General features: G+C 45.4%; 1 protein-coding gene across 1 annotated transcript in view; it reads right to left on the reverse strand.

Annotated features, from left to right (window-relative positions):
* Positions 1 to 8,333: 8,333 nt before the first annotated feature.
* LOC306712028 (sialic acid-binding Ig-like lectin 15) overlaps positions 8,334 to 25,186 on the reverse strand; it is a gene marked incomplete at both ends in the record, with an annotated part of 36,888 nt that continues 20,035 nt past the window's right edge. The window contains 2 exons of the mRNA XM_079181124.1: positions 8,334 to 8,761; positions 9,004 to 9,393. Of these exons, the coding sequence (XP_079037250.1) occupies positions 8,334 to 8,761; positions 9,004 to 9,393 (818 nt within the window). The remainder of the gene's footprint in view (positions 8,762 to 9,003; positions 9,394 to 25,186) is intronic.

The raw sequence follows: 25,186 nt of genomic DNA on the forward strand, positions 1-25,186 counted from the left end.
TCGTACCCACCACCCACCTCCATTTGATGGACTACCGCCGTATGCTCAACCCTCAGTATTACCAGACCATGGCCTACCACTCCCGCAGGTTCCGCTACCAGCAGAACAGCCAGACCAGAGAAATGACGAGCTCTGAGGTTCAAACAGAGCCCCTGTCCGCTGTCCAGAGGACCAGCGACCCGGGTTCCAGCCAGGTCGAGGCCTCCGTTGGCCTCCCAGTCCGCATCGGCGATGGCAGCCCTGTTGTCTCCATCAAGCAGCCGCTCTCACCGGCTCTGTCTGTGCAGAAGTCGGATCATTCTGTGGAGCTAAAGGACATGGCGCCCTCTTCCACCACCAGGACGCCGCCCAGCAGCAGCAGCTTTGTGATCCAGACGGAGGAGGTGAGGATTGAATGCTGCACCACGCCGGTGGGACTGCAACTCCTGCACGCTCATGAGACTGCAGAGGTGTCCCACAGCTTTTCCCAAGACGTGGTCCAACACAGCAGCTCCTCCGTCCTCCAGGGTCGCGTCGTGCAGCAGGACGAGGAACGGTGCCTCCCCGCAGAGCAGTCGGAGCAGGTGCTCCAAGCTTGTCCTGACACCCTGTTAGTTGGGACGCACAGCGGTGGCGAGAAGCTCCCGCCTCTGGAGGCGCCAAGAAACCAGACGGATTTCGCGGCCGTCCTCTCTGACGTCTGTTCCCGAGTACCAGCTCGCGACGATGTTCAAGAGACGAGCGGTGAGAAAGACCCGTCTGAGGATTTCCCCTTCAAAGTCGTCCACCTGCCCTTCGACCCTAAGTACCTGGACGAGCTGTGGAAGATGGAGTCCACTGTCTGGTCAATGAACGAAACTGCGATACCCTCCCCTGAATCGCTGATCCCAAATGGCCACCCAGAGTCTCACAATGCGACAGAAGAGGTCGTGCCTGTGATTCAGATGTCTCCTCTGGCAGAGGATGAACAGGAGGACATGGTCCCTGCTTTGGAGGAGCATCCTGAGGATGAGATGGCACCTGAAGCTGATTCATGCCAATTCATGGAGGTTCCTGTTGCAGAGGAAGCTCCTACAACGGAGCTGACGCACACAGCAGAAGATAATTCCCCTCTTAAGGCAGATGGAAACGTCCAGGATCACCAGGACACTTCCTTCGAATCGTTGCCTGCCTACCTCCCTTCAACCAGCTGGCTTGCTGACTTTGATAGTCTCCACTATTGTAGCAAGATGCCACCAACTCCCAAGAAGCAGAACAGACCTCCGAGCAGCCGTGGATTAGACGTTCCAACCAGAAGAAGAAAACTAGACCATGTCTACAAAGACCAACCTACCGTTCGGAAGCCAAAAGAGAGGTACAAACCCAAAGCGAAGGCGGATCGGCGAAGCTTCTCCGACCACGAATGCTGCCTCAACAGAGGCTTCAATGAGAACGAGTTTACTCCTTACGCGTCAAAGAGAGAGCGACTTTGCTCCAGATGTGTGGCGAAGACCACGATCTGCACGGCCGCCAGTCCAGGACTCGACGGTCGCACCTTAAAGAGAAAAGCGTCTCTCTTCCAACAGTGGAACGACTCTCTCTTACCGACATGCGAAGCCTGTGCGTCCCAATCCAAGAAACGGCTGGTGAGCAAAGGTTCCAGTCCTGATGTCCGCGGCGCTCTCCATGGACACGACACCGAGGGAGAGTCCTCCGAGAACGGCTCGTGTCACTTCGGCTCAAAGTGGAGGGCGGTCGATGGTCCTGGGAAGCCGAACAACCTCAAGATGCCGCTGGCCTCCAAGCAAAACGTGGAGAGGTGTCCCGCGGCGACTCACCCGAAGCGGCGGGAGAAGAACTGCGTGTGCAGCGAGCCGCAGCGTCAGGCCGTCCCGTGGGAGAGGCTGCGCCACTGCCCCCACGGGAACGCCATCCAAGAAATGGATGAGAACCGCGCATCGCCAGTTTCCCTGCTGGACAAACGCAGGATAATGGATCAGATTTATCTGACACACAGGTGGCAAACGGGTAAGCAAATGTTTCAGGAGGATTAACCCTTACAATTGAGCCCCTGTGTCTTAACTGTACAACTTCTCATCCGACAGAGAACGCGTGGAAAGCAGTGATGCCTAACCCCGACAGTGACGGCTCCAAGAACGACGCCAGAACACCACATTTTAATAAGCACAAGAAATCACAACCACAATCACAAGGTTTGCTTTTGGCATTTTAACTTTTAAACTGAAAAAGGGGAAGGTAGAGCCTTCGAATGCAGAGAATTTTGAGTTTAGTTTGTGCACAAATACGGCGCTAAATGGCATGAAGAATGTAGAAACGGCTTGGATCTGCAACTTCTCTGGAGCAAGAAGTTTATGCTGACCTGTCTCTAGAAATTAAGCCTTTTCTCAATTTCATGAGACAAGTCAGCATAAACTTGTTTTTTAAATCTTGATTGCATGCCATTTAGCGCATGTATACGTACAATTTATTAAATAGATTATTTTTCAAAAGATCCCCTTTCTTCAGTTGGGGAAGCCTGTTTACTGAAACATTTTAATCCACAACCTTTTTCTCTTTGGATTTATTTTAAATTCAAATTAAATACTTGACATTTTTGTGATTTTTCTCTTTGCAGGAAATTATAGAAAAGACACAAGATGCTGATTTTCACAAGAGCACAATCGACCAAGTGAAAAATGACACTTTTTAAGAAATGTTTATATATATATATGATGTACACTTAAGTTAAATAACTTTCACCTAAATTAACTGTATAATCACAATGTTTCACTATTTATTAACGTTGAAATAAACACAACTTTATGATACTACTATTTATCCTTTTTGTTTTTTTGCACATAAAGTTTAGGAAGTAAAATGTGTTTTTGTCCACTAGATGGAACTATTTCTACATTAAATATAACATCCAGCAGGTGATATATTGAACTATGCTTTCATTTTATTGACCAGAGCATACATCCATATAATGCTTGACTTACAGGAAATCTTACAGAATTTAAATGAAAGTATCTGTACGTCAAGAAACCACCTGCAGTCTGACAATTTATTTCCTCAGGTGGACACAACACATCCTCCTTTTTTAACCATTATATCAAACTGTTTCATCGCTGGTTTGCACACGTTTCATTAAACACGGCTACTTTGTTCCCACATTTGCAGAAGACCTTTTTCACTGCGTCTTATCTAGAAGGACTTTCAGGTGTATCGACATGTTCAGTCACCGGTGGATCAAAGCTGAGACCTTTTGATAACAGAGTGGCCCATAGTCTCTGAACTGCAGCTTCTGTTAATGACACGTTGTCTTTACTGATGACGGACGGGAACGTGTGTGTGTGGTATCGTTCTTTATTTTTTGTTTCCTCGTTTGAGTTTTGTTTAGAAGCTGATTTGACTTTCAAACTGACTTGCAGCAGCTCAGCTGACCTGAGGTCTGAACACATCACTAAGGCTGGTTCCTCCTCCTCCATGAACACTAATATACATCTTATGCAAAAATCTTCCAAATGAGTGTTTGACTGACAAATCAAGAGAATCAGAGATTGTAGTGAAACTTGGTTGACTGTAGACGAGTGAAGATCAGAAGAAACTTCAACATTTTAAAGGTGTGAACATTTTTGATTAATTATCTTATTAATAAATGTATTTGTATACATGTATACTGAAGCTCTGCCTTCAGTTCATGCTGGTTTACTTTTTCAGACTTAATGTCAGAGCCTGCAGATAAACTTGAACTTTCTCTTTCCAAAACATGAGCGCCTGAGAGAACTTGTTTTAACACCAGTCGGTCCTCCCCAGGTTCTGGTCTGAGCTTCCAAAGACCCATCATGTGTCCTGTGCTGCTGCTGCTCCTGCTGCTGGCTGCAGCCAACTCTGGTAAGAAACAGTAACTAAGTACATTTAATAAAGTACAAATTTCCCCTTGCGGGATGAATAAAGTAAATATCTATCTAATTTAGTACTTTCACTGTAACAGTATTTTCAGTGTGGTGTTAGTACTTTCACTAACAGAGATTTATACTGTGTGGTATTAGTACTTTTACTAACAGAGTACTCATACAGTGTGCTATTAGTACTATTAATGTAACAGAGTACTCATACAGTGTGGTATTAGTACTTTTACTGTGACAGAATATTTTTACTGTGTGGTATTTGTTACTTCCGAATACATAGGACACAAACAGCTACAAAAGTCAGTTTTTTGTCACTCTGTACACTATATACTATAAATATGATGTGATTTGGTGGGATTAATACAAATTACAGAGCATTACTTTTTTATTGGTTTAACTATGAACAGTGTATGAGAACAGAATGATCCTATAGGTAACCAGTATTTACACAAATACTTCAGGGTATAATTTATTTATTTTTCCTATAAAATGCCCAATTGTTGTTCCTTGGCTGACTCTGGCTGTAGTGTTTCCTTCCACTATACCTTCATGTAAATACTAGTAGGAAATAGGAAGTATTTTGTTGGTGCCTGATTCACATCCACTGTAAATCAGTCTGAAGTATATCATGTTACCCCCTATTGGACTTACTGAAATTCACCTTTTTGAAGAATGCAAAGGAGGCTAACTATTTTGCATGTATTTGCTTTTCCAGAATCTGCAGCCACTCCACCTGAAAACAGCACAGGTCAGAATTTCTTAGTTGCTTTCCCGGAGAACATCGCCTACTATCATCCTGTTGAGCCCCAAAACATGGTTCGAATCATTGCCTTGTATGATGACACTTTGGTCAAAACGCATCCCAACTATTACGAAGATGTCACACTGAGTAAAGGAGAGTCTAAGGAATACAAACTTGATGAAAGACTGGAATTGCGGAAGTCAGAAATCTCCAAGATATTTCTCCAAATTACCAGCACCAAACCCATCATGGTCCACGCAGTCTACCTCAAACGCAACAGTGTGCAGACTGCTCTGGTTTTACCAACCGACAAACTGGTCAAGGAGTACCTCATACCGCCGGTACCCGATATCGTTGGAACCACTTACCCTGCGGACAAAGTCACAACCAAAGTAACTGAAAGAGGTCCATTCAAACTCATTATCGTCAATGGGGAAAATGCTAACAATGTAACTATTATAGGCAAAACGAACAGAACTGTTCCCCTTTCGTCCCACCAGATTCTTCAGATCTGGGTAAAAAAAGAAGAGAAATTACGATCTGTGTCAGCCAACCACCCGGTGGCGGTCCTCTTCGGTCACACGTGCGCTATCCGGCACAACTGCACCTGTGGGCTGCTGTACGCCATGCTGCCGCCAGCCAAAGAAGACAAGCTGAAGTTCTACATCCCACCTGTTCTGGCCAATGAAACTGAAGCATTTGTACTTGTGTCAGATAAAGAAAACCCCACAATAAAGGCCTTCAACCCGAGCTTGCCACTGGTTGAGACGGCTGGCACAGCCATCTTCTACCGTCCGGGTTTACTCCTCACGCTGATCCCAGAGACAGACTTCGCCGCCTGTTATGTGGTTCACACCATCAACGAAACGCAGAGCTCTGCCCTCATCGTGGTCCACAAGGACCACAGGGATGGGGTTCATGTTGGAAGTCTTCCTTTGGAGAATCAAAACTGGGAGAATCTGAAAAACACTGATTATGTCTCGAAAGTTGTTGTTCTAGAGTCCGACCAGAGCGTCATCTGGCACGCTTCCTCCAAAATGGCTGTCTATTTTATGGGAAGAAAGGGAAGGGCTCGGTTTGGGAACCCAGCGTCCATCATCAGTACAACCGCAGGTACGGAGCTGCACCACGAACACGAGCCACACATTTACAGTCCAACCTCCACCTTCAAGCTGAGGTTTACTGAGCCAGGAGAAACAGGAAAACAAAGCGGCTTCTCTTTTCTAACCAGCGAGTATCGATTTTGATTCAAATAATTATTGGTTGCAGGCAGATTTCATCAGCAGTAGCTAGCGAACGTTAGCTCCAGTAGTTAAGCTAACATTAGCTCCATGAGTTGGGTGAAATCTCTGGCAGATATTTTATATATTTCCATCTGATTCGTACAGAGAATCTTGTAAAAGGGTCTTGAACATGCTTGATTGGCTACATGCATGATATCATCCTACCAGACTGAGAATAACACGAACAGCATACTCGCCCGTGATGATCCATGTGTTTTGCTAATGTAAAATTATCTTTGGTAAACTTCCCCAGAGCCAATAAACATCAGGACAGAGCTGCAAACGTTAGCCTAACACACTGATAGCAACCACAACACATCTAGTCTTACGTAACCTGTAATCGCACAAATGTATTAGCTAATGATGAGCCTCTTTGGCCTTGGAAGTGCCAGTTGGTTCTACTCAAGATAGTATGAGCTAGTTATCAGAGAAATGCTAACAATCTAGCTGGTAAACAGTTTATTCCAGTTTGAAGGCGAACTAGAGCCCCATGCACACCGCTCCAACATGTGGAGGAATCCGAAGCTTGACCGCCTGCCATGTCCAGGTTGCTAAGCTATCATTGCTAAGCTAATTGTGGCAGTCAGGCCTCCACAGACTGATGCACTAAACACAGTGACATCAGCGGTTTCTTATCAAACAGGCCTTCTCATTCCAGTGTGTCTGTTTTGTTTCAACAGATTTCAGGGGATGCGTCTTGTCTCCAGAGGTCTTGAAAATTGGAGAAGTGGCGGACGGCTGGCGAGAATCCCTGAAGTACTGCAGAGACCAGAAGCTGGAGCTGGTCAGCTTCCCTGAGGCCCGGCTCCAGAAACAAATCTCCGAAAGAATCCTCCAGACCAAGAACGACAGCCTGCAGGAGGTTTGGATCGGCATGCGTCGCAGCTCCCATTCTGGTGAGTGGTACTGGCTGAACGGGGCTCCTGTCGAAGACACCAACTGGGAGGAGGGGGAACCCGGCACAGTGAACGACGGCCAGTGTGCCATCATGAGTCTGGAGCAGAACAAGGACTTTGGCTGGAGTGACAAGGACTGCTGTGAGGCCGCTCGTCCCGTCTGCTATCGCGACCCCATCTTCTTTCTATTCAAAGATGATCCAGCAGGAGGATAGGATGTAGGTGTAGACAGGACGTCGGTGTAGACAGGAAGTCGGTGTAGACAGGACGTAGGTGAAGGAAAATAAATCTGAGTTTCTTAACTGTTGGATTAACAAAATATAATTTTCACGCTAGGAGGAAGAGGAAAACTTAGCCATAGCTAAAGCTAGCTGTGGCTATCTCAGCAGCTAGCTTATTTCTAATGGTATAGTTTTTGAGTTGTTTTGTAGCTTTACTATACGTTATTAAACATTTAGATATAAAGTTGGTTTTAATGTTCTGAATATCTATGAGCTGTATTTTTAAAAAACTTTTTATGAGTTGATGTCTCAGATAACTAAGAATGTTTTGATTGTTTAGACAGTCTGTGATCTGATTGGTCAAAGAAGATAAACACTGCAGCTAAGGTGAGCTAAAGTGAGCTGAGCACTTTTTACTTCATAATCTTATATATTAGAACAATCCTGCTAAACACATATTTCTGTTTTAATAAACTGAATTTAATCTCTGATGTTACTGATTGTTACATTAAATCTATTATAACGTTTGAAACTGTTGTTTTTTATTTCATTTAAATATTACATTGTTAATAATCAAATATGTTTGAAAACAGATTATTTTAGGTTTCAGTATTTATCAACTGCTGTTAAAGAAAAAGGTTAAAAGAACAAATATCACAACTTAATCATATCGTCTCTTCACATCATTTCAGTGAAGAACAATGAAGTTACAGAGATTTTGAATTATTAATCTGATGTATCGTCACATTAATTTACAGAAGTTTGGTTAAAATACTTAATTCCAATGCTAAAGAGAGCAGGTCACAGTAAAACATTAAAAAACAACTATTTCACATAATGGATAAATAAAAATAGATGAGATCAAATAAATGTACTCTTTTTAGTAAATTTATTTGGAAATGATTCATTAAATTAGATATAAATGTAAAATAAAGCATCGCAACATAGAACGTCATACTAAAGAAACTCTATAATAATTTCTAATAACATAATTTCTTACATATATAAGGCCCAAACGATAATATGTGTTCTCAATGAACGTCTTCATCATTTAAAGAGTTTTCATCAGGAATTTATTGGGTTTTAGGTCAAGTGATGAATAATGAGCATGATAATAATTATAATTATATCTTAGTAGTGATGTTTAGAAGTGTGGTTTAGAATATTTTTCTTTCCAGTTCAGTTCTCTGTGTAAAATACACTAAATATGTCATACAAGTACACTGATATTGATCCTTTTGGTGTACAAAATACTTGTGTAGGAAAACACTGACTGGCGAATAAACTCATACAAACACACTAAACGTCATAACTTAATCAGGTTACTTCCACCTGCAGCCGAGTCCCTGCAGAGCTCCTCCCTGCACCATCCATACCCCCACCCCCACCAGGAGGAGGAGGAGCTTGGCCCCCACAGACAGCGACAGGAGGAGCAGCAGAGGAGGCGAGGCCCCGCCCACGTAGAGCGGCGGTCGGGGGTGCAGGACGTACAGGGCGGCCTGCTCTTTGCCCAGCGGGTTGGAGGCGCTGCAGACGTACCGCCGGTCCGGCTCCACGTCTCTCAGCTGGCTGACGGTTTGGAAGTGAGCCGCCGAGCCCTGAGCCAGCGGAATCACCGGAGAACCCTCCAGAGGGTCGTCGGGGCCAAGCCACTGGACGTCCGGCAGCGGGGAACCCTGAACCCGACACAGGGCTCGGTACCCGGACTGATCGCTACCTTCTACTGACAGATCCAAGATCCTAGGAGGAGCTGGGGGAGGAAGGGGGGACAGGAAGTAAGTGAAGACAGGAAGTAGGTGAAGACAGGAACTAGGTGAAGAAGACAGTAAGTAGCTGTAGAAGACAGGAAGTAAGTGAAGACAGGACGTAGGTGTAGAAGACAGGACGTAAGTGAAGACAGGATGTATGTGTAGACAGGAAGTAGGTGAAGACAGGCTGAAGGACAGAGATAGACTGAGGCGTCTCAGTGTGAATGTAGTTTTTTGGACGTACCCTCCACTCTCAGCCGGGTCCCCATCTTGTCCTCAAAGCTGATGTGTTCCCGTCCCTGGACCTCCACCCTGCAGTAGTAGCGCCCGCTGTCCTGCAGGGCGGCGCCGCTGATCCGCAGCGACAGGTCGTGCTCCCTCGGGTTTCCCTCCAGCCGGTAGCGCCGGTCCTGCTGGGGCCCCGGCTCGCAGGTGGGGGCCCCCGGCCCGCTGGAGCAGCGGTACAGGACGGTGGAGCCCTGACCGTGGCCCAGACGCCACAACACCTGCAGAGAGGAATGCTGGGAGTGCTGCGGGTGGCTGAAGGTGCAGGGCAGCACCACCGGGTAGCCTTCGATGGCTCGCACCTCCGGCTGCACCTTCGTGTACCAGCCGTCGTCTCCGGAGCCGAGCGCTGCCGATCAAAAACATAATGTTACCTAGTAGTTATTATTCAAACCTAGTAGTTATTATTATCTAAACATTAAAAAGGTTCCAGACAGAAACTGCTGCACCTTCGAGCATCGATCCACCACAAACAGGTCTTAAAACAGCTGTTCTTCTGTGTTTTTTATGGTGTTGGTGTCTAACAGTCACATCAGACCTGCGGACCCAGACCACGTCTAGGATCATAACCCCCCCCAAGAGATTGCAGCAGCAGACGGCTTTTTACTGTCACGCTCAGGAGTTCATGACTCACATGAACCAGACTCTGCTCTCCTTCTAGACTAGATTGTTACGTTTCTCCATGTATTTATGCAGGTTTTCACGTCTTTACACTCACATTAATAAATATATAAACACATAAACACACATATAACCACACATATATAAACATACACGTACAAACACATACATAAACATATAAACTCACATGTAAAAATATACAAACACACATATAAACACATAGACACACATGTATAAATATGCAAACACATGTATAAATATATAAACACACATATAAAAACACATAAACACAGACCGTGTGTGTGTGTATGTGTGTGTGTGAGCTCACCTCCTATAGCTGATAACAGACTCAAAGTGCTGCAGACCCACCGGACGTCCATGATGAGACTGCTGAAGAAACAACACAAGCTGGGATGTGTATGTGTCTGTGTGTGTATGTGTCTGTGTGTGTATGTGTGTGTCATTCATGTGACTCAGTACCTCCCAGACACACTCTCTGTGTGTGTGTGTGTGTGTTTCCATTCTTCTGTTACTTCCTTCTGGCTTTTTTAAATTATAAGTCATCAGTTTGTCTGCGTGCTGGATCTTTACTAAGCTTGTTGTAATGTAACTGCTAAAACTGTTTTAACACCCCCGATTGTTTAAACTGAAGGTGCATAATTTTGTATCACAGCAAGTGCTCAATTTAGTGGGATGTTTACTAAGATAAGACCCGTCGCAGTTCAACGGATTTGCATAAAGTGCTGTTAAATGAGGTCTGATGTCTGACGGGGTCGGTATCACGGGACAGTTTGTGCTGAGCTCCATATTTAAACAATCAATCTGCTTCTGGGCTGCTTTTGTCAACATTTAGCGAGTGTGTGAAAATAATAACAGCAAACGAGCCTTTTTATGGTAAAAACACAGATAGAAAAGTATCGACTCATTTAATTAGAAAGATTCTTGATTGACGAGTTGTATTGAAGCGTTGTGGATGACGGAGGACCTACTTTTTCTCATGTGTTGTCTAATGCGTATGTAATGGTTTTATGGTTTCACACTGGTCTCTGGTGAGGTTATTAAGTTGTGATTGGGGTGTTAACTTAACTGTGACCTGGCAACACTGACTATAAACTACTTTTAATTTCGGATTAGTCGGACAACACACCCTGACTGTTCTGGAGAACAATGGAGCACAAAAATATAATAAATTACAATATTTTCTCACACCTGGCATAAACATCAGCATGCTAGCATTGTCACTGTGAGCATGTTTGCATGCTGATGTTAGCATTTAGCTCAAAGTGCTAGTGTTTCTCAGTGCGGCCTGCTAGCACGGCTGTCGACTGTTTCTCCTGTTTCTGATTACGTCAGCGGAAAAACACTGTACTGAATTAATAGTCAGGAAGGATTTTATTAGAGTATTAGAGTCGTATAGTTGTTGTGTGAAGGCGACTGTGAACCCCATTATTGACCGATCATGTCGCTCCCCAAGGCGGAAAAAGAAAATACACAAATGTATTGAATTAATAATGAATCGTGGGCCCGACCATTAGAGTTCACGCAGCAAGCCTTTTGGGATCAGGTAATGAAACCAATTTTTACCGATGAAACATGTAATGACATGTGCAGCAGTAATAGCTTTTCCTGGCTACAGGGGGGGAGGTAAACACCCGGATGAGGAGTGAACATGTGGGAGTCCATGTGGGAGTTCCTCCTCATCATCCACAGAGAAATCTGCACAAAAAAAAGAAAAGCATGCAGCCTTCAAAAAGGGGGAATAAAAGGCTTTTGTGCATTGTTTGAAACGGACACACTCGAAAAAGCTTTCGCAATTTGAAACAACCCTTTTTAAAAGCGATTTAAGAGGTTCTTTGAAGCCCCAGATGGGATGAAGGGAAGTTGCGGCACTGGAGCGCAACACATGATTTCCCCTCAGATTCGTCAGGTTCTTTAAAGGCGGGAGATTGGACAGCTCAGGTTTGGACGGGTCTCACAAGCTCATATCTCATCGACGCCGCTCTGGCGCCGCAGTTCCATCTTCATGACGGCGGCATTATGGGTAAATGTGGAAGGCGTCAGCGTGATTGGCTCCCGGGGGGGGGGGGATTACAGTATGCGGTCTGATGGAGGAGGCACGTATATTTCACACAGAACGATATAAACAGTCGGGGGTCTCTGTGGGTAAAACATCCTGCAGCGATGATGTACTTTTACAGCTCGATGTGTTCCAATGCATGAACACCAACATGTCCTCTTAAAGATGGAAAGATGAGGAAAAATCCCTCAGATTGAAGGACACGTTCAAAGCTTCTCTCTTCATGGAGGAGGGCATCCGCACTGCGTTTACGCAGATGACTGTGTATCTCTCCCCAAAACATTCTCATTTACCACCGTGGGCTGATTATGAGACAATGGGGCCCCGGCACAGACATGCAAAAGGCCCCATCACCTCTATTACCTAGCAGCAAGAAGACACACTGACTTTATAGTTGTTTGGACTCTTTTTGTTTTGTGTCTCTTTGTAGTCATTACTTATGTCTCTGTGGTCATTTTGTGTCTCTTTGTGGTTGTTTTGTCCCTTTTTCATAGTTGTTGTGAGTCTCTTTGGGTCTATTTGCAGCTGTTTTGCAACTCTTTGTGGTTTTGGTCTCTTTGTAGTTGCATTGTGTGTCTTTGTAGTTTGGTTGTTTCTCTTGTAGTAATTTTGAAGTCTCTTGAAGTTATTTTGAGTCTCTTTGTAGTTGCGTTGAGTCTTTTTGAGTCTCTTTGTAGTTGCATTTTGTCTTTGTGTTGTCATTTTGAGTCTCTTGTAGTCATTTTGAGTCTCTGTGTTGTAGTTTGCCTCTTTCCATAGCCATTGTGAGTTTCTTTGTAATTGTTCTGATCTCTTTACTGTTTTTTTGTTTTCCTTTCGTAGTTGTTTTGTGTTTCTGTGTGCTCTTTTGAGTCCCTTCCTGGTTGGTACATGTATCTTTGAGTTATATTTTGTAGGTGAAAGCCAGGGGGGCCCCTGTGCCTGGTCGGCCCGCTCAGTAAATCCTCCATGCTTAGCGTTAGCGATACATACTTTATCTAGCCATGCAGATTTAAAGGTACTATATCAGTTAGGTTTTTAAAGTCTTGGTATCATTATTTTATTAACATTTTACTCTTGTTAAGTTTATATTTAATTATTTTGTGTTGAGGTAGTTTTCTACTGTACTATTTACATCTATCTTATTTTTAAAGCATGTTTTTCTTCTGTGAAAGCACTTTGCAACCTTGGTTACAAAGATGCTACATCAACATAGTTTTAAAGCATTATTATTGTCATTTAAAAGTTAGCTGTTCAGTTGACTCCTTTGTTCTTGAATCTATTAACAGAGAGAACAGAAAAAAAGGTCCTGAAATGAACAACAATGGCTTCCTGGAAAGAAAGAAGGTAAGAATGCATGAAGATCATGCAAACTGCTAAACCACCGTTATAGTCCTTTAAAGGAATAATTCAACATTTTCATCCTCTACGACAGGGGTGTCCACACTTTTTCGGCTTGCGAGCTACTTTTAAGATGACCAAGTCAAAATGATCTACCTACATTAAAAATGCTAAATATCTATGTGTATACATATATATATATATATATATATATATATATATATATATATATATATATATATATATATATATATATATATATATATATATATATATATATATATATACTGAGTATACTTTATATTTACAATATATGTTGGCGCACCTTGCATAACTGCATGAACCCTTATGGCACAATACAATTCTGTACATTTTTGGTCATTACCTTACACGACTTGCACTGAATGGAATCAACCAGGTTTAAATATTCCGGACAGTAGCTGCTGGTAGCCAGCCTCAAGCAGACTTCTATGATCATCAGTCATGGTGGAACGATATTTGGACTTAATATTCTTCATGTGGGAAAAGACTGACTCACATAAATAAGTAGAGCCGAATAATGCAGTGAAGAAGGTGGCACATTTCCTCATGTTTGGTTACTAAAACTGTCCATGACAGCGTTGCAATTTTTAATGCGAGTGAATCAACCTCAATATCTTCCTGAAATGTGCAGCACATAAATGTAGCGACTGGCTCGAGTAAAGCAAAGTCTTGAAAGCGTTTGTCAAACTCTCACAGAATTGTTGCGCACACGCCTTCCGTTGCGTCTCCAGCTCTGACGCGAGGTTTTGGAAGTTCCCCAAATCATGGCGATGCAGCTTTAGCTTCTTTAGTAGAAATAAATTGGAAGGCTAACTAATTAGCTCGCGGAGTTTTGCAGTAGCTCACGTTGTTGATCGCGCATACGTGGTGACTCGTGTGTTAGAAAAGACGTGATCTCACACTGGCTGCACTGTACGTCAATCAAGTGTCAAATGCCATGAGGACATCACATTTATTTTGAATGGCATGCGATCTACCGGCACTACCTCCGCGATCGACCGGTCGATCGCAATCGACGTATTGGGCACCCCTGCTCTACGAGATACAACACTCATTAGTGAGCTTTACAGGTGTATGTGGACAGAGCCAGGCTAGCTGTTTCCCCCTGTTTCCAGTCTTTGTGCTAAGCTAGGCTAACTGACCGACATCATTGGCGATCATTATGAGAATTGGCAACCAATTCTTGGCCTTTGGATGCCATTAGTGGAAACCACTTATTAACATAAAAAATGGACATCAAACAGCAAAACATGCACCCCAAAATATATGTATTTTTAAAATATTTGTTGCATTAATGATATTTAAATATTGACAGACAACGCTGCCAATGTGTGTTGGTGTGTTTGTTACACTACTAAGATGAGTATAACTGCATAGCATCCAAAATACTTAAAAATATAAGATATATATGTAAAAACATAGTGCTGAGGCCTGAAATATTTTTGTTTGAAATGCTTCCCTCGATCTTTGGCTCTCGGGTGTTTGCTTGTGTTCGTGTCAGTGTGAGCTGCTGTGCAGTCTGAGTGGGGGTGCATGTAGCTGAGATGCCTATAAAAGCTGTGGGAGGTTAAGAGCATCCATTCTGCCTCCTTAACTGTTTGGAGGGATTCTGTCAAGCTGTCAAGGCGTTTTTTTTTTATGTTTTCCTGGAGAACAGCGGAGCTCGTGCCACACGGTTCAAGTGTTTTGAAATGCTCATCATCTGCCGACGTCTCCGAGATGACTAAGTGATATCAGGACACAGGATTACTTAAGAGAGGAGTGCTCTCTGTATACAGAAATAGAAATAACCCTGAATAAAAGAACAGCAAAGAAAATATTACAGGATGTAGTGTTTGGAATTTAGTTTTTACCACAAATATTAAAAAGTAGCATTTTCTGGATTTAAGATATGTAAGTCAATATGTCTATAACAGATAACAATGAATAAACAATGAATATCAGATTACACAACCAGCTGAAATTATAGAACGTGTACAGTTTTCTTGTAAAAAAAGCTGATTGTTCTGATCACTTCTCTCTAAAATACCACATACTTCACATGAGCACTGGTTCAGCCTCGATAGAGTCCATGAGTGAAGGTCTCTGCGTCTACGTTTCCAGCTCCTCTCTCCTCCCTTCGGCCGGTGTCCCGACAGTCTGCAGGCTCCTGAAGGACATGATGGATGCTTCTTTTGAAGGATCCCTTCTGTCATCCAGACGCCCAATTAGAGGCCGGCCACGGCTGGCCACTCCGGACTGAGAGGTAGGAGGGCAGCATCACTCACTCAGTGGACCGCGCTGACTTTTTGGCAGGTCAGCCCATCGGTCGCCTGACGCAGAAACAAAAGCGACTCTGTGAGGCCAGAGGAGACTGATGTCCTCTCCAGAGTACACGGCAATGCTTTAGCAGACAGTCTGTCCAACACTGTCTCACGGGAGCTCTTGATAATATTCGCATGATGCAATATATTGGTTTTGTGTACAGGGACACACATTGTATTTCTTTTTTTTGTGTTGCTCGGAAAACCATAACAATATGGTAAAAAGTTAGGTTAAGGCAACAAAACAACTTAGTTAGGTTTGGGAAAAAACATCATGGTTTGGCTTAAATGAATACGTACAGTTAAGTTTATGTAACAAAACCAACAGTCAGGTTTAGCTAGAAAACCACAAAAAGTTAAGTTTAGGCAACAAAATCACTACTATAAAACCAAAACTGTGTTAAACAACCGTTTTAAAGTCCGGTTTGTTGGACCCGTCCACCTCCCCTCCCGTCCACCATTAGTCATCTTTTGGATATTTAATTCATGCGTCCACCACGAACAAGGCTCCTAACTGACGTCATTTTTGTCCGAACAACAAAAAAACAGACAATTTGTGTCCATGAACAAGAAACCAATAGATTACAATTTGTGACTATTTCCCGACCTGCCATGATATTGGGTTTGTATATCCATATCTGCAATATTTTCATATATTCTTGATAGGCCCATGAGAAAGCAAAACAAACAATTTATCAGGAAAAGAGTGCAGCATTTGCAGAAAAATGTGTTTCTGCATGTGTGTGTGTGTGGTCATTTTTCAGCACTGAGGTGTTCCTGCGTGGCTCAGTGACACCAACATTGGCAGGGTTGGGGGTTTGATTTCCACTGGGTCCCCCCCACTCCACGCTCAGGTGTACGCACTCAATTAAGCAATAACACAGTCAAGGGCACGCTGCACTTATTGGCAGCAGAGAGCTGCAGCTGGAGGAAAAGTAGATCAGGCAGCAGCCACAGGGAAACACGACCTTGACTGTTACTGCTTTTACGCAACGCTGACTGCTTTTTACACAGGAGCTCCAAAGACATGGTTTCTAATGCAGTAAAGTATGTGGACACTTGCATTTTATCACCACACGTGATTACTAAAACCATTAATCATTAATCGGTTGCTGTAACTGTCTTTTTCCTCCAGATGTTGGACCTCTCTGCAGGGATTTGCTCCAACACTGACGATGGGTCGGTGTTCCAGTTAGTTGAGGTCAGTGCAAACGGAGAAACATTTCTTCACGGAGCTGGTTTTGTGCACGATAGTGTTGTGAGGTTGAAACAGGAAAAAGACAAACACCAACTGATGCTACGAAGTTGGAACACTTTTATATTATTTAAGCTTCAAGATGCATTAAGATTTAAATATGTAAAAAATATTTAGATTCTGTTTGAATTGTGCCATGAATTACAAATATGATGTTTGTCAATTTAAAAGATAATTTCACACGTAAAGAAGGTCGCGGTTCATTATATATTTGTCGTAGAATCATTTAGTTTTGTGTGAAAACGATCAGCGAACTTCATCTCTCGTCTCCCACAGTGAACGTCACCAACATGGCCGTTAGCTTGGCTTGCCAGCTAGCCGGCTAACCTAGCTATGTTCCAAATGTAGCGTTATCTTAGATGATGGGTTTTTATCCAGAGGCTCTTTTTAATCATCCGGGAAGCGAAAGAACGAGCATTTACTGTTTTACTTCCTGTTGAAAAAATAAACAAATGAGATAAAAACAACAAAAAAAACTAATGAAATGGTTTTCAGTTGTTTCCATTTAATTAATGTATACGTTTCATCAGATTCCATCTCTTCCATGGATGAGCTCATCTTGTTTCACACTATTATTATTTTCAAAACACTCACAAGTGTTTCCTGAGAAGGTCAAATGCACCGTGATGCATGGCCGCTCATGAGCGCCACACTTAAATGTCAAGGGTGCATGCCCCCCCACCATATTGGGATGATTCACACTATCATGCAGCTCTCAGCTGGAGGACTGGTGCCCTCTTAGCCCCCATTCAGACCCACCAGAGAGCACCAGAACCCGGTCTCCGTCCTCTGCCGGATATTGAGTCAGTGTACTGTGAAGAGGAATCTGGTGTCAGGTCGCCAGGCGGCACATTTCTGAAAATGGCTGCGAGCCCGGAGGGAAGCGGACGCCGATAAGTTCAGCGCGCCCGCTTGTTAGCTGTAAAACAGGTCTATCACGCGCCTCCTCGCCGCAGGCTCAGCATTTCTCTCCACCGGTGGATGGATCGGCTCACCCTCTGCGCTCTTAATACCTGGGGCTTTAACACTTTAATGTCTTTCACTTGACAAATGACCTGTGTTTATGAAGCGCCCGCCGACAGGCCTCGAGACCGGTGGAGCAGCCAGCGGCAGTGAACCCTGAGAGAATGTGCTCCTTTTTACAGGATAATTACATGGAGCAGGGTTTGTATCAGAGGGGGGTGTTGGTGGTGTGATGGCGAAAGCAGGAGGCTCGACATGCGTCTGGTGTTTTTCTAATGCTGGTAATGCAAACATGTGCTTTAAAGTGAGTTCCCTGCTACAAACATGAATGCAAATCTGGTTTGTGGTCAGATTTAATGTACTTCTGCATACCCTCAAAAGATTTTTTCCAACAAAACAGCAGTGTGGCACAACCAGCCTCTGAAAAATAATGTTTTACAATTACATTTAGCAAGAAATGCACAGTACGGCTGCTCCAGTTTACATTTTGTATCAACATGATGAGGAACAAGCTTGGTTTGTTTCCACTCTTGCTAACTTAAGCTTGAAAAATGCTTTATAGGCAACTCAAAGATCTGAAATAAAAGTAAGGACTATTTGACCAAAGCTACAATCTTTCTCTAGCCTTAAAGGGCCAGTGTGTAACATTTAGGGGGATCCTTTGGAAGAAAGGGAATATATTATTAATACGTTTGTTTTCTTATGTGTATATTACACACCTGTAGAATGAGTCGGCCACAGTAGTTCTCCTCACACAAGGAATGAATATTCAGCAGCAGACAGTAAATGATCTGCGTACAGATAAAGAGAGCTGCTTAAAAAAAGTCACAACATTGACTTGTTGAGCAGATCACTGTCGTGAGACTCTGTGAACAGCAGACTTGTTTTGCTCTTGGCAGCGCTGCAGCTCCACCCGGAGGTAATCAGCGTGCCGTTTTCAGGGCCTTTTCAGCCTGAGCTCTGCAGAGGGACGGGCCTGCACTCAGGGCGTTTCTTTTTTTACCCAAACAAACACAGCGGGGGAATGCCAACATGACCACATTCAGGAAGAAGGGGATTGCAGACACATGTAGCTGGGGCCCTCGGAGGGGAGCGAAAAAGGAAACGCCGTGTTCCCCCTACAGGCACTAATTGTCAGAAACATGCACCAGATGTGGCGCTCAGAGTGCTGAGCCCTCGTTTGCAGACACAAAAAAAAGAATTACAGGATAGCAAACAATAACATGCAGGATGGAGGAATGAGATAATCCTGATTGTGGTGGAGAGAAGAGATGCAGCCGAGGAGAAACGCCACCTGTGAAGCTGCAGATAGACTTCCACCATCATCGCCTCTGCAGGTTTGATAGCTGATTATGATCCTGGGACACGAGAGGGTTTGCTGCTTCCTGTCACTCACCGTTTTTATCCTCTGACTGTTGCTCGTATTGTAGAAAAAGTTAAAGGAATATTTCACCAAGAAATAACACTCACCTTTATAGGCTCTCCATGGTACCGGTGAAAACATATACATACATATATATACACATAAATATCTATGGAGTCTATAAGCACAACATAAATGAAAGTGGAGCCCAGCAGAAGCTGAATTTATTTATGATGAATTCAAGCTGAAAAAATAATCACACATCTTCATTCTTAAACAAACCTGTAACTTTAATAAAAAACCTCTCTCTTTGTTGAGTATTATCAGACAACAAACTGCTGCTCAGACTTCTCAGATACCACAGTGTCCTCTTTTCAAGCTGAGCTCTCTTCGTGATAAGCTCTGTTATATTTCCACTAAAGATGATGAAACTGAAGATCACAGATGGCACCAGAGCTTCTGCCATGTGGTCCGCTAACAGAGCTGCACAGAAAACTCTTCCCAGACTTCCACTGTCCCATTTTTCTTGTTCTTTCTTTTTCTTTTTTTAAAAATATTCACGCTGTGAACAATCGCGCCAGCATCGATACTTCCACAACCCTTTTTCACAACCTCATTATGCTCAGATTCATCTCTCACAGGCTTCTCTCTCAGCAGATATGGTGTGATGTAAAGCTTTTAAAGTGAAGCTTTATTAGAGCATAGATTGTCAAGGTAACCTCAATTTGACGCTTTCCCCATAAATTTAGCTTATCCCTTTAACTATGAGGGACACATGCAAGATTTCTTTTTTTGGTGCCTGTTAACAGCAGATATTGAGTATTTTTCTCTCTGGCTCAGATAATCCCTTGAGGATAGGAAGTATCTGACCGAGGCCACTGGTTTCTGGAGACTCCATCATGGATTAGTGGAGCTGAATTGGAATCAGAGGTGAAGGGGGGGAGATGGAGCCGATGGGCCGAGGCGCCGTCCAGGTGTGAAAGTGCATAAATTTACTGTCATGGCTTGGTTCATCTCAAAATGCATGAAATCTCTTCCTGGATATCGTCTCATAATAAGGTCATTAAACGCTGCAGGAGGCAGAAATTCGCAAAAAACTAAAAAAAACAACTCTGCAGGAGGGGATGCACGGTGTGTGTGTGTGTGTGTGTGTGTGTTGTTTATGCGTTCACAACATTTAATATATTCCCCCATCTCCACTTAGTATTCGAATTGAAGGTCAGCCTTCTGAAATAAGAAGCGTTCGGCCTCAAAAATTCAATTTCTGCTTCATTTCCAGGCGGCGACTGAGATGTTAATACGGCCTCCTATACCTTCATTTCATACACTCCACACGGGCGCCTGCTTACATGTCGCACCCGCCAACTACCCCCCCCAAGATAACGTCCGCCGTGCTGACTAAATTAGTGAGAGATCATTGATCACCCCACAGCCTGGGAGAGATGAGAGAATTAATTAGACACAGGCAGAGAGACAGTGAGATAAGAGGGAGAGGATATTTGGCGGAGAGACAAAGATGGAGAGACAACGTGAGAGAAAATATGTACTGGAGTGAGTGAGATACGGCCGGCTGGTGGGAGACAGACAACTGTGTGGGTTCACAGCTTTTCTGTTTTTAAAGGGACGTCTAATAGTGTGACTCCTGCTGTTGTTTCATTCAGTGCAGCTGCTCGGCTGTCTTTGCCAAAAGTGGTGGAAGAATGCACCGGACATTAGTGTCTCTTGGAGATGCAGAATGTGTCCGATTTGGTGTCAGAATACACAGATTGAATCCTGTATCAAGGTGCAGGTTGCATGTTGCAGCTGTAGATGTTTAAAGGGAGAGTCTAAGTAAAAGAGAGAGCTGCAAGAATGAGTCCTCAAACCCAGAAATGAGTCTGCGGTTTTTGCACTTCCGGTTCCCCTCGCCTCAAAATCAATGTCTTATGTCTTAAATCAGGTCTCTGGTTAACACAAGCTGAAGAGATTTTAACGTTTAGTTCTACGACTTTAGAAGCTTTTACGTGTTGTGGCAACCCGGGGGACGTGGAGGCAAGATTGAGAGCTAAAGCAGGTGACTCAGAGACAGTAACCATTTAACAAAAAGTGTCCTTTAATAAACAGGCAGGGGTAAAGGGGTCAAACTCAACAAAAAGGTTCCTCCCGGTCGGGGTCTTTGGCCTTTCGTCTACACCCCGTGGGAGACGATTCCTCCGGCCTGTGTGGGCAGAGCAGAGGAGAGAGGTGAGTCCGCTGAGTTTACCTCTTGTCTGCTGCAGCTCCTCTCCAGAGGTTCCTTCTTCTGCCCAGTCTGTTCTCGCCCCGCTGCTGCTCAGCCCTGTGAACATATACTCCCTCTAATCAGCTCATGCGCTGCAGGTGTGACCACTGCCACGTGCCTAGTGGCTGCAGCACCTGCACTGGGTAGTACACTCCCTCGATCACCTCCCCCAACCTGAGGTTGGGGATCCGCCTCCTGGGCTGTGTCTGCTCAGTTTTTCCCCCTGGTTTGCCACACACCCCCTCCACCAGCTCCAGGTGGGGGCTAGGAGCGTCGACCAACCAGCATTCCTCTCTCCTGGACAGGGCATCCGCATTTCCATGGGCCTTTCCAGGCCTGTGCTCAACAGAAAAAGTAAAGTTTTGCAATTCCAAGAACCACCGTGTAACTCGTGCATTAGTGTCTTTGGCTGTTGACATCCATCTTAATGGTGCATGATCCGTTACCAGCGTGAATTTTCTGCCCAGGAGGTAATATCGTAGCTTGGTTAGCGCCCATTTAATTGCCAGACATTCTTTCTCTACAGTTGAATAGTTTCTTTCATGTTTCAGCAACTTACGGCTAATATAGGTCACTGGGTGTTCTTCCCCTCCCCTCACCTGGGACAGCACCGCTCCAACCCCCGATCCTGAGGCATCTGCATGGACGACGAACGTGTCCTCAAAGTTCGGTGTACTCAAGACCGGCTCGGTGCACAAGGCCTTCTGAAGGGTTGCAAACGCTTCTTCCGCTTCGGCACTCCAGAGGACATGGTGTGGGTGGCTGTTTTTTGTCATCTCGTGTAAGGGGGCTGCAATGGTAGCAAAGTGAGGGATAAAACACTGATAATAGCCCACTAGTCCCAGGAACGTTTTTACCTGCCGTTTCGTTGCTGGTTTAGGCCAGGTGGTGATGGCCTCCACTTTCCTGAGTTGGGGTCTCACACTTCCCCTCCCAATAGTGTAGCCGAGGTACTCCGCCTCTTCCAGACCCAGGTGACACTTTTTTGGATTGGCAGCCAGGCCAGCCTGCCGTAGGCTTCCCAAGACAGCTTTCAGATGGCCCATATGGGAGGTCCAGTCAGGACTGTGGATGATCACATCATCTATGTAGGCTGCTGCATACCCCCGATGAGGTCGGAGCACCTGGTCCATCATCCTTTGGAAGGTGGCTGGCGCTCCATGGACTCCGAAGGGCAGGACTTTATAGTGATATAGGCCCTCTGGGGTCGCAAAGGCCGTCTTTTCCTTGGCCTCTTCTGTAAGGGGAACCTGCCAGTAACCCTTGGTGAGGTCGAGAGTGGACACAAACCGGGCCGGGCCTAATCGCTCGATTAGCTCGTCAACTCTCGGCATGGGGTAGGCATCAAATTTTGAGATTTCATTCAATTTCCTAAAATCATTGCAGAACCTATCAGTGCCATCCGGTTTGGGAGTCAGAACAATTGGGCTGGACCAGGCACTATGTGACTCCTCAATAACCCCCATTTCCAACATCTTTCTCACCTCTTCCTTGATGGCCTTCCTCTTTGCCTCCGGGATGCGATAGGGCCGGAGCCTCACCTTCTTTCCTGGCTCGGTGATTATATCATGTTGAATCACATCGGTGCGTCCAGGCAGGTCAGAAAACACATCCCTGAACTGACTGCTCAGTTCCACCACGTCTTGCCGGTGGGCCGGGCCCAACTGGGGGCCTAGAGGTACCTGTGACGGGACAGGGTCTGGGATTTCAACGGTTAATGTTTCCATTGGAACACCGTCTGGGGCATGCCATTTCTTTAAAAGATTGATGTGATAAACTTGACAGGCTTTCCTTCTCCCCGGTTGTCTCACCTTGTAGTTAACCTCGCTCACCCTCTCGATTACTTCATAGGGCCCATGCCACTTGGCCAGGAACTTACATTCAGCCGTTGGAACCAGGACCAGGACAAACTCACCGGGCTGGAACTCCCGCACTTGAGCTTTTCGGTTGTAAATTCGGGCTTGAGCGTGTTGGGCTTGCTGCATATGTTCTCGCACTAGGGGCCATATCTTACCCATCCGCCCTTGCATCTGGTCCACATACTCTATTACGGAGCGATGGGGTGATGGCTGTTGCTCCCATGCTTCTTTAGCCAGATCCAGCATGCCCCTGGGTCTCCGTCCATACAGCAACTCGAACGGCGAAAACCCTGTGGAAGCCTGGGGAACTTCTCGGATTGAAAACAAGACAAAGGGGATTAGTTGATCCCAATTTTTCCCATCCACATCAATAGTCTTTCTCAGCATTTGTTTTAGGGTCTTATTAAACCGTTCTACGAGGCCATCTGTCTGTGGGTGGTACACGGAGGTTCTTATTTGGCTCACCTTCAACAACTTGCACATCTCCTTCATGACCCGAGACATGAAGCAGCTTCCCTGGTCGGTTAGGACTTCTTTTACAATGCCGACTCGACTAAAGAGCAGGAATAATTCCCTGGCAACTGCCTTCGCATTTGCGGTGCGTAATGGGACTGCCTCTGGGTAGCGGGTGGCATAATCCATGATGACCAGGATGTACCGATGCCCCCTACTGGACTTCGGCAGGGGTCCCACTATATCCATGGCCACTCTCTGGAAGGGGACATCAATTAAGGGTAACGGGATCAAGGGATTCTGATAGTGTACCTTTGGAGCGGTCTTCTGGCACTCCTGGCAGCTTTTGCAATAATCCTGGACCGCCCTCTTCACCCCAGGCCAGTAGAAGCGACCCAGGACTCTGTCGTAGGTCTTCTCTACTCCCAGATGAGCTCCCAGCAGGTGTGAATGGGCTAGGTACAGCACTTTTGGAACATAGCATTTAGGGACTAATAACTGTTCAACAACAAGTTCCCCCAGCTTAGCTACCCTATACAAGAGGCCATTTTTCACAGAAAAATGTGGAAACGTGGTAACACTCACCCCTTCTACCGGTTTCCCCTCGACCACCCCCAGGTTCCATCTGGCTGTTCCAGGTTGGGGTCTTCCAACTGGGCGGTCCCAAACCGGCCTGGACGGACAGCATTTTCCTCTTCTGCCAGGGGGAACTCAGAAAAAACTTCGGCTGACGAAGCCTCGTCCAGCAGTGAATCCTCCCTCGCCAGGACCTCCACTGGGGCCAGGGCATCCTCATCTGTCTCCACTTCAGATGAAACGGTTGGGCTAGATGGTGCTGCACAGGCATGTACCACCTTGGCTTTCCAGTTGCCCTGGGGCTTCTTGTTTGAACAGTTTCTCCTGTGGCCTGCCGTCCTGTGGGTCCACAACCTCCAAAATATGGGGCAGTCTCGCCCAATCAGCACTGGTACCGGCAAATTTTCTACCACCCCCGCCATGACTTCAAAAGTGCCCCTTGTGGTTTGAACCTTAATATGGGTGGTGGGGTAATTCTGTGAATCTCCATGGACACAGGAGACTGGGATGGGGGGCCCTCTGGACCCAGTTGTGAGTCCTGGCCGTAGGAGAGTGACAGCACTCCCAGAGTCCAGTAGGGCTTCTGCATCCTGGGCCCCTATTCTGACGGGAAGCTTTGGGGCCCTTGTTCCCTCATGGGCCCAGCAAGTGGTAAGGTAGCTGCCGGCCTTCTGTTGTGCATCTGCTGAGCCCGCCGTAGGCATCGTTACATCACCCACCGGACAATTCCACGCTAAATGGCCCTCTTGGCCACAGGTGAAGCACTTCCGGCGGTCCTGGTTCACAAGAGGTCGACGGGGGAGGGGTGGCCTGGGCTGGCCCACCTGGGGGATCTGGCCGTGGGGTGGTGTCTCCAGGTCACCCTTCCTCAGCCTTGGCTTGTCTTCCCTGGGGTCAGAGCGGCTGGGTCGTAAGGCCTCTTGCCGACTGCTCCGCATCAGTTCCACTGTGACCTGGTGGTTTTCCAATAGCGCCACTAGGTCATCCACTGTCTCTGGGCTACTTTGGGAGGCATGTTGTTTGGCATCCCCTGGTAGGGCTCTAACACAA

This window comes from Pholis gunnellus (assembly GCF_910591455.1).
Source record: "Pholis gunnellus genome assembly, chromosome: 20".
Lineage (NCBI taxonomy): Eukaryota > Metazoa > Chordata > Actinopteri > Perciformes > Pholidae > Pholis > Pholis gunnellus.